This window comes from Octopus bimaculoides, chromosome 16 (assembly GCF_001194135.2).
Source record: "Octopus bimaculoides isolate UCB-OBI-ISO-001 chromosome 16, ASM119413v2, whole genome shotgun sequence".
Classification (NCBI taxonomy): Eukaryota; Metazoa; Mollusca; class Cephalopoda; order Octopoda; family Octopodidae; genus Octopus; species Octopus bimaculoides.
Window position 1 is genome coordinate 52,256,580 of NC_068996.1, and position 13,607 is coordinate 52,270,186.

The 13,607-nt window shown below is 33.3% G+C and overlaps 1 protein-coding gene across 4 annotated transcripts in view; it reads right to left on the reverse strand.

The window, feature by feature from the left end:
* Nucleotides 1-4,656: 4,656 nt before the first annotated feature.
* LOC106870458 (kelch-like protein 9) overlaps nt 4,657-13,607 on the reverse strand; it is a 69,361-nt gene continuing 60,410 nt past the window's right edge. For all 4 annotated transcript variants that reach the window (XM_014916560.2, XM_052973767.1, XM_014916559.2 and 1 more), the window contains 2 exons: nt 12,559-12,770; nt 4,657-8,727 (listed from right to left, as the gene is read on the reverse strand). In XM_014916560.2, the coding sequence (XP_014772046.1) occupies nt 7,082-8,727; nt 12,559-12,694 (1,782 nt within the window). In that variant the 5' untranslated portion in view covers nt 12,695-12,770 and the 3' untranslated portion in view covers nt 4,657-7,081. The remainder of the gene's footprint in view (nt 8,728-12,558; nt 12,771-13,607) is intronic.

Sequence of the window (13,607 nt, forward strand, 5' to 3'; positions counted from 1 at the left end):
ATATTGGTGAATGTGTGGGTGAGCATGTGTGTTTCAAGCGAGAGTGGATGAGTATATACATATAGGTGCATGTACATGGGTGTGTGGGCGCGCATGTGTATGTATGGACTGGTGCACTTACGTGAATACTATGGACATTTTTATTCCCTTACTTTTACTCCCTCCCTTCACTTAGTGGTCATTCTAATAGCTCTTTTGTCTTAATAACAGGCAACTACACAGTAATTTCCCTTTATTTAACGGTCACTTCAGTGACCTGAATAATAATAATAATAATAATAATAATAATAATAATAATAATAATAATAATAATAATAATATCGAAAAATACCTTAGGAATGAGAACCCAAGTTCGAAATTTCCCCAAGACACCTGATGAAGGCTGGGAGAGTATATCAGCCAAAATGTTGTGTTAACAACAAACAAGACGAGGACAAATATCTGTCAATTGTAAATAATGTAATTAAATTGTGGAAAAATTAAATGAAATGTTTTTTGAAAATATTTCCATAGCTTTCAAATACGTGGGATATTTTCCTTTTCTCTGTCTCTCTCTCTCTTACTGCAGTGAAGGCTTGGTAATAGGTAGTAGCAGTCTTAAAAGAATATTCTTTTAGGACTGCTAGTATCAAGCCTTCACAGGAGTAAAAGAAAGAGAGGTACAGAAAAAAAGAAAAATGTTTTCGAAAAATATTTCATTTAATTTTTCTACAATTTAATTGTTTTTCATGCTTTACTCTAAGTTGGAGAAAGTCGTAAAGACTGAAACTGGTACTAAAATGTTCATGATAAAATTATTTTAGTATTTTCTACCTTCTCTTATTTTCCTTATCAACTCGTGTGTTCCTTTTCAACCTTCTACACACACACACACACATATATTGTTGATCATAAGAATTTATAAAGTTTTGAGAGAATATGAAATAATGTTTTTAATACTGGCTCTCAAGGCACATCAAAGTTACAAATAACATAAATAACAGATTGAAAAATCATTTTGACTAGAAAAAGGTTTTTTAACCTGCCATCATTTATAGCTTTATGTGATGTGCCTCGAAAGCCTATATTCTAAATAGTAATTTGTATATATATATTTATTGTATATAACTAATTTAGAGAAGAACCACCATTCTACAACTCAGTCAATGAAGAACCCGTCCAAAACCATGCTGAGAGACATACCATATAAATACTAATCCAATATTTTAATCTAAAATTTTAATAATATATAATATATCATACAAAGAAACATTCATCATAAAAATATTAATCTAAAAATCAAGTAAAGTATAAATTGGACAGTAAAAATTAAGACAATAATATAATGTATAAAAGTATAAAGTATAAAAGTCAGTACTTGTACATAAACTATGCGTGTTTCATGGTTGAATTAGGACTATATAAAATCATAAGAAAATTCTATCCAAATTCATTAGAACGGGAAAATGAGTTTACTCCCAAAATCAGTCACTCTTCAGGTCAAATTCCTAAAAAAAAAAATACCTAAAAGCATTATAAGGAATAAGAATAAACATAAGAAATAAAATAAATAATATATAAAAAGAGACCAAACCTGTAAGGTAATCCCTAAGTTAACGGCATAAATATTATTGTTAAATGCTACAAGCTAAAAATATTGAAATAGAGCACTATAGTGAACAAGGTTAAATCATTATGGAAGAAGTAAATAAATGTAAAAAAAACATGTTAGTGTATAAAGTTAATAAAAAACGTTTGTCAATATTGTTTAGAATAAATTTAAAAAACATGACTTATCTGCCAGCGAGTTACTGTAGATTAAACCCAAATAAGTGTATTTTAGCATTTATACTGAAAAGTCACGTGATGAATATGGCGTCCATTACGTAGAGATGAATACATATTATATTTACTATGATAATAACGAAATTATCGAAAAAGAAGATCTACCTAAAGTGTATCATTTATTAAAGATTTAAAATTCTTAAAACCCTCAAATCTTTCGTTATAAATTGTAATCCTAAGCAATGAATAAGGTGGGAATGACCAAGGATGAAGTTAAGGTAGTAAAAATGATCAGAAAATCGTTTATCAGGTAAAATAATAAATTATGGGCTAGAAAAGATGCTAGGGATATTTTTGATATCCCTATGGGAGCACCGGATTGCGCTCAGGTTACAGACCTAGTAGGAATTTACTTATTAGCAAAACTCCAATTAGAAAATCTTAAATTGGAGGGTGGATTATACAGAGATGACCTCTTGCTAATAACAAAAAATTGCACAAATAGAACATTTGAAATATATAAGAAGAAAATATATAGATTTTTAAAAAGAAATGGGCTTAGGATTACAATTTATAACAAAAATTGCAATGTTCATTACTTAGATGTAAATTTTAACTTAATAACAGGTACAACCAACCTTACCATAAAATTAACGAAAACCTGAAATATATTAATGCTAAGAGTAACCATCCACCTTCTATTAAGAAAGCGTTTGTAAATAATATAGGGAAAAGAATTTCAGTACTTTCTCCCAACTATGAGATATTCAATAAACATGCACCATATTATAATGAAGTGCTTCATAAGGCAGGATATAATAATAATATTAAATTTTTCGACAATTCTAAATATAATTATAATTTAAAAGATGCATACACCTATTATAATAAACACAACATTAAGAATCATCTGAAGCCCGAGATAGGTAGTAATATCAACAAGAAACCTCATAGTAATAATAATAAAAATAAAATATGGCTAATAATTCCCTATGGGATACAGGTAAAAATTAACATTATTAAACAGATCTTAAACATATTCATCACGTGACTTTTCAGTATAAATGCTAAAATACACTTATTTGGGTTTAATCTACAGTAACTCGCTGGCAGATAAGTCATGTTTTTTAAATTTATTCTAAACAATATTGACAAACGTTTTTTATTAACTTTATACACTAACATGTTTTTTTTACATTTATTTACTTCTTCCATAATGATTTAACCTTGTTCACTATAATGCTCTATTTCAATATTTTTAGCTTGTAACATTTAATAATAATATCAATGCCGTTAACTTAGGGATTACCTTACAGGTTTGGTCTCTTTTTATATATTATTTATTTTATTTCTTATGTTTATTCTTATTCCTTATAATGCTTTTAGGTATTTTCTTTTAGGAATTTAACCTGAAGAGTGACTGATTTTGGGAGTAAACTCATTTTCCCGTTCTAATGAATTTGGATAGAATTTTCTTATGATTTTATATAGTCCTAATTCAGCCATGAAACACGCATAGTTTATGTACAAGTACTGACTTTTATACTTTATACTTTTATACATTATATTATTGTCTTAATTTTTACTGTCCAATTTATACGTTACTTGATTTTTAGATTAATATTTTTATGATGAATGTTTCTTTGTATGATATATTATATATTATTAAAATTTTAAATTAAAATCTTAGATTAGTATTTATATGGTATGTCTCTCAGCATGGTTTTGGATGGGTTCTTCGTTGACCAAGTTGTAGAGTGGTGGTTCGTCTCTAAATTAGTTATATACATATATTATATATTACGAAATTTGGTTTAATATTACACTGAATTTTACCTGTAAGGTTGGAATAATTTTTTATTCCCTAATATTATTACTATATATATTTATTGTATATATATTTATTGTTGACAGAAAGAAAAGGGTGAGATTCGTAATTATTTCTATTTCTACTGGCACCCACAAGATTAGAATCGTTCAGCTGAAGATATAGGGGTCATGTCTGTATGTAAGGACAACTACAACTTTACTTAGCTTGACGTGTCTTCTGAATCACAACAAACCGTCAGAAGTCTCAGTCCCTTGTTATTCTGTCTGTGAGGCCCAACATCTGAAGACTCTTTCTTGCCACCTCATCCCATGTCTTCCTGGGTCTACTCCTTCTGCATATTTCTTCTATAATTAGAGTCTGGCACTTCTTCATGCAACTGCGTTCATTCATACACGTTACATGACCATACCAGTGCAGTCTTCTCTCTTGCACATGACATCTGATGCCTCATATACCCAGTTTTTCTCTCAAATCACTTGCACTCTGTCGTATACACACACTGACATTACCCATCTAGCAGAGCATACTGGCTTAGTTTCTGTCAGTCCTTCACATATCCTCAGTAGTCACATCCCATGTCTCACTGCCATGTACCATAGCTGTTTGCACCCAGGCATCATACAATCTGCCTTTCACTCTGCGGGAGAGGCCCTTCATTACTAACAGAAGTAGTAGCTCTCTGAAGTTCAACCTATTCTTATTCTATGCTTTTGGAACAACATCCCCCACTACTAACTCAGTCACCTAAGTAATGGAAACTGTCAACTACTTCTAAGGAACCCCCCACCTGAGCTTTGAGGGATTCTAGTTTTTGTACATTCCTGGTGTTTAATGTACTTGCACATCTGCTACATCGAATTTACATTAGAAGAATGTGATGCAAATTCATGTTTAAAAGATAAATTTGGTACTTAAATACCTTAAACACAGTATTAAACAGTGTTGCTTCAAAGAAAGTTAATAATTTTAACGTTATATAATTATATGTAATTAAAGAAAATAACATAACAATAGATAAATAACCTACACAAAATAAATAAAAATAAGCAAAACAAATAAAATATTGCAATTAACAAATTCATAATTTATATAACCTATATATTTGAAATAATACATTTCATAACACACAGGAGTTAGTAATTCTTAACAACCCTCAATCAATAGCAATATAAAGCTAATACACTTTAGCTGCCATAAGTTAAATTGTGTAACTATTGTAATAAACAACAATTTCTATATTTTTCTGTGTTTTTATTCTTAGCCTTCCAGTAAGGTTTCTAGAACTCAATTGGCTTTCATTTCTTTCTTCATTTTCGTTTGTGTTTTTTTTTCTTTTACATAACTTAAATGTCACTGGGTACAGGGTTTACCAAAAAAAATTATAAAAGTTGATAATGATTATTTTTGTATATAACTGGAATGCCAAAAACCTGTAGATATCCTCAAGTGACTGTTACAGAAGATAAATTCTGTGGGTTAAGTGCTGTGCAAAAATCAAGAAAAAAAATCTTAAGAGACTCAATGTGAGTGTTGCAGATGAATTGATGGGTGTAATACAATGATTTAAAAGATTACAATGATTTAAAAGATGTTTAGAAGAAAGCAGAGACAGTTACTGAAATTATTACATGGAAGGAGTAATAAGAGAGCTATAAAAAATTGAGAGATTAGAAGAAAATTTTGCTAATAAAATAAATGACTATTTTTTTTTTTAGAATACTAATGAGAATAATTATGAATGGAAAGGGGACATGTTTTCATTCTTGGAGAAGTTTGTGGTTTGTTTAGAGTTAGAAACTATTCAGCTAGATTATTATTGTGAACAGCAAGCCACATTTGCTTGAGGTAGTTTTCAACATGTAGAAGATATGGTTTTAATTTATTTATGGTTTTTCAAGATAGGTTACTGAATTACTTATAGAAATGCATTCAATATGAAGAGTCTTCAAATTGATAATATAAATAGAGTTCATTCTCACTCTCTCTTTCTCTCACTAAAGTGTATTAATTTTTTTTTTGTTTGCTTGTTTTTGTATTTACTACTGCAAGTCAGAAAGATTTTCACTTATGGAGGGCATAAATAAAAGATTCCAAAACAAACTAAATAAATTGAAGATTGTATGATTAATGATTATCAAATGAATAACAGGATTCAAAGAGAAAGAAGATCATTAATAAAATTAAAACAGTTTGGAGAGATACACAAATTCTGAAAGACATTTTATGTAATGTTCAACTTGAACAGAACACCACTAACATCTACAGATATAGAGCAATAAGCACAAATGGTGATTATCATGTAAATCATTATGATTATAACAATTACATTCCTCTGCCATGCTCTTTAAAAAATCTGTAATCATGTCAATGGCATCTTAAATTAAATTTTTGTTTTTGATTATGTAAAGTTTTAGAATAATTCCATTTTAATGAAAATGCACAGGAAATATTTTAATGAATTAAGTTTCAAACTGGAACAAAAAGTTTGTAATGGAATATAAATTATTAACAGTTAACTGCTGCTTTTCAAGTCACTGACTTATAATTCTGATGCATTATAAGTTTCCACAGTATCAATTCACAGGTGTTTGCTTTACACTACATCTAAAGTAAATGAAGTTCCTTGCTCAATGCTGCCCAGCAATGTTAGGAGCAAGAGTGTGCTCACAACCTTCAGGGTAGGAGTCTGCTACTTTAACAACAACAACAATACACACAGCATCTCTGTTGTATTTTTTTTTTAAATAATTCTTTGTATAAAAAAGTGATATTGCTCATTAATTGAATACCAACATTAAAGAAAGATGATTAAGAGCTTTTTTCAAAATGTCTACCTATTCTGCTATGGAAGTCGCCATGCTTTTCTGTTAATACTGGATAATGTACTTAGTAGTATAACTTGTAGGCTTTACACTGAACCCAAAAAATGGAAGCTTAGATATTATTACTACTTTACTACGGACGGTCTTGGAACTAAAATAAAAAGCACATGTCATTTGATATCGAAAGCCATTAGATAATAAGGAAATGAATTTGTATTTCTTGAATACTGAATTAATTTTTGAAAAATTTCTTCATAGAAGAATTAGTTTGGACTCAAAATGCAACCAAAAAATTAATTTTTTTCTTTCATTTCCACCCAAAATTCAAATGTTATCTGTAGCTGCCAATATAATAAGAGACATCCAAACCTATTTTAACAGATGGTGCTTATAAATTACTTCACTAACCCATTTCAATTTCATGATTATTTTATATCTGCTTTAAGAACTTCTCTTATAAATATATTTCACTAATGTAAGTCTATTATTAATTATATTATACCAAGTTACTGCTATAAATATCCAATATTATTGAACAGAAATGGATAGACATAAAATAAATATATCCAGAGGTATCACCAAAGAAATGTAGTACAGCAGTATGAGAGTGTAACGATCTAAAAGTAAAAATTTCCAACAACTTGAAGGAAGAATTTTTTGACTCTCATATGTCATCTATGTTGTAAGATGGTAATTTCAAGGTACAGTAGCCAACACCTGTTAGACTGCGTGGTAAAGCACCAACTGTTTCCCAAATGCCGGTATAAACATCAAACCTAGAAACTAATTTTTGTCCAGTCTTTGTTTGAACGTTATACCCTCCTAGAACATAAATTTGATCGTTATAAACGACACAAGATGCTTCTTTATGTGAAATGGATAATGGAGCGATAATAGTCCACTGATCAACAGCAGGATCATAGCATTCAGATTGCATCACAGGCTGAGCTTGTTGATTTGCATTTAGGTTGCAACCTCCAAAAACAAACAGTTTATCTTGTGCCACACACATCACATGCCATCCACGTGGAGTTAACATTGTTGCCATATCTTCCCACTGATTTGTCAAAGGGTCATACCTTTGCATATCAGGAGTGAAATGATTTCCACTGTAACCACCTGAAACATAAATATAATTACCAAATACAGCTCCTGCGTGGGCGTGGTAGGACATGGGCATTGGAGCTATCAAATCCCATGTATTGTCAGAAGGATCATAACACTCTGCACTAGCAAGACTGCCATCTTTGTACTTTCCTCCAACTGCATATATCTTATTATGTAGTGCACCAGAAAAAAAATATGCCCTTTTATTCAACATAGGACAAATTTGATACCAGTTGTCGAATTTTGGATCATATCGTAATACTAAATTCACAGCAGACTCTCCATGAGCACATTGGGTTGTACATCCACCAAGCACATACAAAAAGTTATTAAATACGACAACTTGCATGTGACTCAAAGCACTCGGGAGAGAAGCAATTTCTTGGCGATTTAATAAACTGTTTGCAGTAATTTTTGAGTCAAATATATATATTTCATCATGGACACATGGGTTGGGATGGATTTCTCTACCACCAACACTTACTAACCGCTCGACAAATGAACGGAGTTGAACATTAAGGGAAGCAATCAAAGGCTGTGAATGAGGAACAACATGGTAGTTGAGAGCTTGTAAAACCATCTGTCGCAATTCTGGAATAGACATCATCATATCAACACTTTGAACATGTTGAACTAAATCAGAAGGACTAATAAGTGGAAATCTTATCAGTTTCATTAAACTGACAGCATGACTCTCATGAGCACTGTCTTGACGAAGCCAATCCCATGTTATTGTAAAGATATCAATTTCTCGAAGACTTAAATTCTCACTATTCAAGCAGTTGAGCATCTGTTCATAAGTCAATAGATGCAAGGTACCTTCACGGGCAATCTGCATCAAATTCTTTGCTATAAAAACATCAATTTGCTTCAATGCATTATTCATGCTGTAAAGTTTGGCTGTGTTGATAAAATCATAAAAATTTGTTGTTGTCATGCCACTGAGGAAATTTCTTTCACAAAATTCTATTACAGGAGTTACTTGGAGATGTGTTGCTGCAGCAATGACATCAAAAATGTCATCTCCTTCAAGACATGTAGTAGATGTATAAATTATCTCCAGAACTTTATCCAGTCCTTTGCTGGTGACACCTTTCAGTTCTATTTCTTTTTGATGACTCTCCCTCATCCCACCGGTAAACATAGAACGGAAGTAGTCCGAGCAGGAAACAAGAATAACTCTATGAACATGGAATTTATGACCTGAAACAATAAATAAACAGGTTTTTAGGCAAATAATAAATTATTGTTGAAATAATGGTTATAATAATGAATCAGTATCAAAATAACATTTTATTTCTCAAACAATTTAATTCAGTTCTATATTTAAGAGATGAGCAGTATCGCCTGACTGGCCTTCGTGCGGGTGACACGTAAAAGCACCCACTACACTCTCTGAGTGGTTGGCGTTAGGAAGGGCATCCAGCTGTAGAAACTCTGCCAAATCAGATTGGAGCCTGGTGTTGCCATCCGGTTTCACCAGTCCTCAGTCAAATTGTCCAACCCATGCTAGCATGGAAAGCGGACGTTAAACGACGACGACGATGACGACATTATTAACATTTGACGGATATTTGTCCTCATTTTGTTTATTGTTAACACAAGGTTTTGGCTGATATACCCTCCAGCCTTCATCAGGTGTCTTGGGGAAATTTCAAACCTGGGTTCTCATTCCTAAGGTATTTTTTCAATGTTGTTATTATTATTATTATTATTATTATTATTATTATTCAAGTCACTGCCTGGAATCAAACTTGGAATCTTGGGGTTAGTAGCCCACGCTCTTAACCACTACACCATATGCCCACGGGCACATGGAGTAGTGGTTGTTTGATTCCAGGCAGTGACCTGAATAATAATAACAACATTGAAAAATACCTTAGGAATGAGAACCCAGGTTTGAAATTTCCCCAAGACACCTGATGAAGGCTGGAGGGTATATCATCTGAAACGCTGTGTTAACAACAAACAAGATGAGGACAAATATCCGTCAATTGTAAATAATGTAAATAATGAACAATTTAATTATCTTTCATCTCTTGCTTGTTTCAGCCATTATACTGTGGCCATGCTGGGGCACCACCTTGAAGGCTTTCAGTCAACAGAATCAATCCAGTACTTACTTTTTTAAAGACTTATTTATTCTGTCAGTTTCTTTTGCTGAACCACTAAGTTACAGGGATATAAACAAACCAGCATTGGTTATCAAGCAGTGGTGGGACACACACACACACACATCTACATATCTACATATACAACAGGCTTCTTTCAGTTTCTGTCTACCAAATCCACTCACAAGGCTTTGATTGGCCTGGGGCTATAGTAAAAGACACTTGCCCAAAGTGCTATGTAGTGGAACTGAACCCAGAACCATGTAGTTGGGAAGCAAACTCCTTACCAAACACCCAAGTAAAATACTGAAATGTTAAAGAATTGTAGTGACGTCATATTGGCGCCAAAAAGGTATAGTCGCCATTGCTTAACCACGCATGCGTGGATTTCAACATCCAAGCGTTCCCGCTTCTATTCTGTCTCTTATCACGCCAGACAGCGAACAAGCAAGACGGTCTAAAACAAGCTCTCATTGAGTGTGGAAGAAGCAAGTTGTCTCTCCAACGATTCATCTCTAGGGATAGTACATCTACATTCAGGCTACTCAGAAACCGGACAATTGGAAGCTGTATATTTTCCACCATAAATAAATATTGTTGTTGTTGATCAGTTTGGAGTTCTGCGTTCCGTTCACTTCTAATTTAATATAGGAAAGTCAGGTGTACATCTAATGATGTATAACCCACTTTCCTGAAGAATGTTGCTTCATTTCAATGATTTTCTTAGTTTTACAAAATACAAAACAAGTAATTTCTTAGAAAGGAGGCACAAGGCCAGAAATATAAGATAGCGTAAGGGGTGGGTGGGTAGTCAGTATAATAACCAACAGTTCACAAGTGGTGATTATTATTATTTTGGCCTCAGAAGAATGAATGACAAAACCGGTTCTCAGCAAGACACTGAATAATAACTAGGTGTGGTTAAATAGTAAAACACATTTAATTCATTAATTGTTATACTAATCACCATCATCGTTTAACGTCTGCTTTCCATGCTGGCATGGGTTGGACAGTTTGACACGGAACTGGCTAGCAGGGAACTGTCCGGACCCCAAATGTCTGTTGTAGCATGGTTTCTATGGCTGGGTGTCCTTCCTAATACTAACCACTTTATAGAGTGTGCAGGGTACTTTTTAAGTGCCACTGGCATGGGTGTGTTTATGCAGTACCAGCATGGGTGCATTATTGCAGCACCGGTGCAGATGCTTTTTAAGTGGCACCAGCACCTGAATGGACAAGCCTGTATGTGTGGAAGGCAGCGATTTTACTTAGCTTGACATATCTTACCAAGTACAGCAAATCACCACATCCCCTGGCTCCTTTCCAATATTAATAGTGGTTTCAAATTTTGACACAAGGCCAGCAATTTTAAGGGAACAAGTTAGTTGATTACATCAACCCAATTGGTAATTATTTTACTGATCCCAAAAGAATGAAAGGCAAAGTTGACTTTGGTAGAATTTGAACTCAGAATGTAATGAATCAGAAGAAAGGCTGTTAAGCATTTGTTCCAATGTGCTAACAATTCTGCCAGCTCATTGCCTTTACTCTAATGTTAATAATGATGATGATGAAAGTGATGATAATGATGTTTATTCTCTTAAAAGAAAACTTGATCATTTAATATTCATAAAACTTTCATAGAATGAAATGCTTTAAATATTTTAATCTGTTGAGGCTGCAGTCTTTTTATTCCTAGTTTATTACAAATCAGTGTAATTGAAGACCTGGATGACTGAGTCAATAACATATTACTTATTATATCACTAGCAAGTCTTATCTTATAAACAGAATACTTTTTCTCAATGGTCAAATTTACTCTGTCATTAAGTGGGTATCACAGGTGAAATAATTTATAGGTGTAGAGAGTAGCACTCCAGAACTGAAAAGTATTTTGTTGGTTAGCATTACCTGGTTCAATTCTTATTTCTTTATTGCCCACAAGGGGCTAAACATAGAGGGGACAAACAAGGACAGACAAAGGGATTAAGTCGATTACATCAACCCCAGTGCATAACTGGTACTTAATTTATCGACCCCGAAAGGATGAAAGGTAAAGTCAACCTCGGCGGAATTTGAACTCAGAACGTAGCTGCAGACAAAATACCGCTAAGCATTTTGCCCGGCGGGCTAATGATTTTGCAAGCTTGCCGCCTTGTACTTGGTTCAATTCTTTTAGTAGGGAAAGGTATCTATGATAGACCAGTGTCTTATCCACTGAATGCTACAGAAACCAGAAATGACCATCTGATGGGTATTTGGCTGTGGTTCTAAAAGAATTGGTTCAGTTAAATAATCCATAGCTTAGAAACTATATCATTTGTGAAACCCAGATAAGCTATTCAGAGTTGACAGTTGGTGTGATCCGTGATAGATATCTATTGATCTCTACATGATTTCCAGTGGAAAAGGCATGTCTTGCTTGAGCAGAGTGCCCATGCAGTATCCAGTTTGAAAAAGAAAATATAACTATGGTTGCAAAACGACTTTCAACAAATTATTAATCAATTTTCTACAACAGAATAGCACAAAATTTCTTAGAAAACTGTCATTGTGTTAACACTTTAGCACTCAGATTACTCTGTCAAATGAAATGCTAATACATTTCCATTATTTTGAATTAACTATGCATTGTCTCATAGCTTATAGCTCCGAGATTTCAACGGTCTGATTGTTTAATTTTAGAATGATAATGTAGGGTAGGTGTAAGAGGCCAGATCCGATCAGTTTGAACATAAAATAGGTAGAACATTTAGGCCAGATATGTCGAGTTTAAATGTTAAATGGTTAACAGTGAGATGGGTGATGGGCCCCAAATATGGCTCTCTGTATCATCTACAGTAAACAGTAAATACAATTTCTGGCTTAGTTGATTATCCACATAATGTCTCAAATAGAATTTCTATAACACCTAAAATCTTACCTTCAGCAATAAGAGTCACATCACACAAAATTTTGTCATGTTTCAATTTATTAAGACCCTGTAGAATTTTCATGCCATGTTCTTTCTCCTCTGCCTTTAAGCTTTCATTTTGCTTTTTATCTGGACATTCAGCCATAGTACTAGATAACTTAAGTCAGCAAATTAGAATATAGTCCATCATCATCATCATCATTCCAATATGTATATGTCATCTGTGGAAGAAAAGACAGATAAAGACTTTCAAAATAAATTACCAAACAATTAGAAAAATGCAGATTTGAATGAGGAATAAAAAAATTTGTAGCAGAAATACAATTATGATCAGGGTTACTGATGCTGGGGTTTTTGTTTCAAACCTCAAAAACATTCATGAAAATAGTACACACACACACAAATACACATGATATGATAATATATCATGTGAATATGTATATTAATCTTCTCTGTAACTGGTGAATATAATTATCACCTGATCAAATGATCTGTGAGACCAACAAATGATTTTGGTCTTTTACTAGCTGAAGTATTTCATTTATGCATGCCACAACTATAAAGGATATCAGTAGTTTGCTGATTGAACTGGTTGGTCCTGGCCATTGACAGTTTACCGTCTGTTCATCTGCTTGTTTTCAACATTACCTGGCTCAGATGGTTAAATGCAATTTAACACACAGCTGGGACCCTAACAGGTGCTACTACTCCAAGGTCTACAGAGTAGACTTGGGAACAATAGTGGCTAAGAAGTGGTTCAGCAATCCTCAGAATCACTGGAATTCCCAAACCAGTCCTCCATTACTGTTTGCAGTTCAATGTCATACTCTTGAACATAAAACACCAGAATGAGAGTGAAAGGGAAACAAGTCAAGTGTGATGAGAGAAAGATGAAGTAGTAGGAGTGGCTGTGTGGTAAGTAGATTCCTTACCAGCCACATGGTTCCGGGTTCAGTCCCACTGCGTGGCACCTTGGGCAAGTGTCTTCTACTATACACTCGGGCCGACCAAAGCCTTGTGACTGGATTTGGTAGACAGAAACTGAAAGAAGCTCGTTG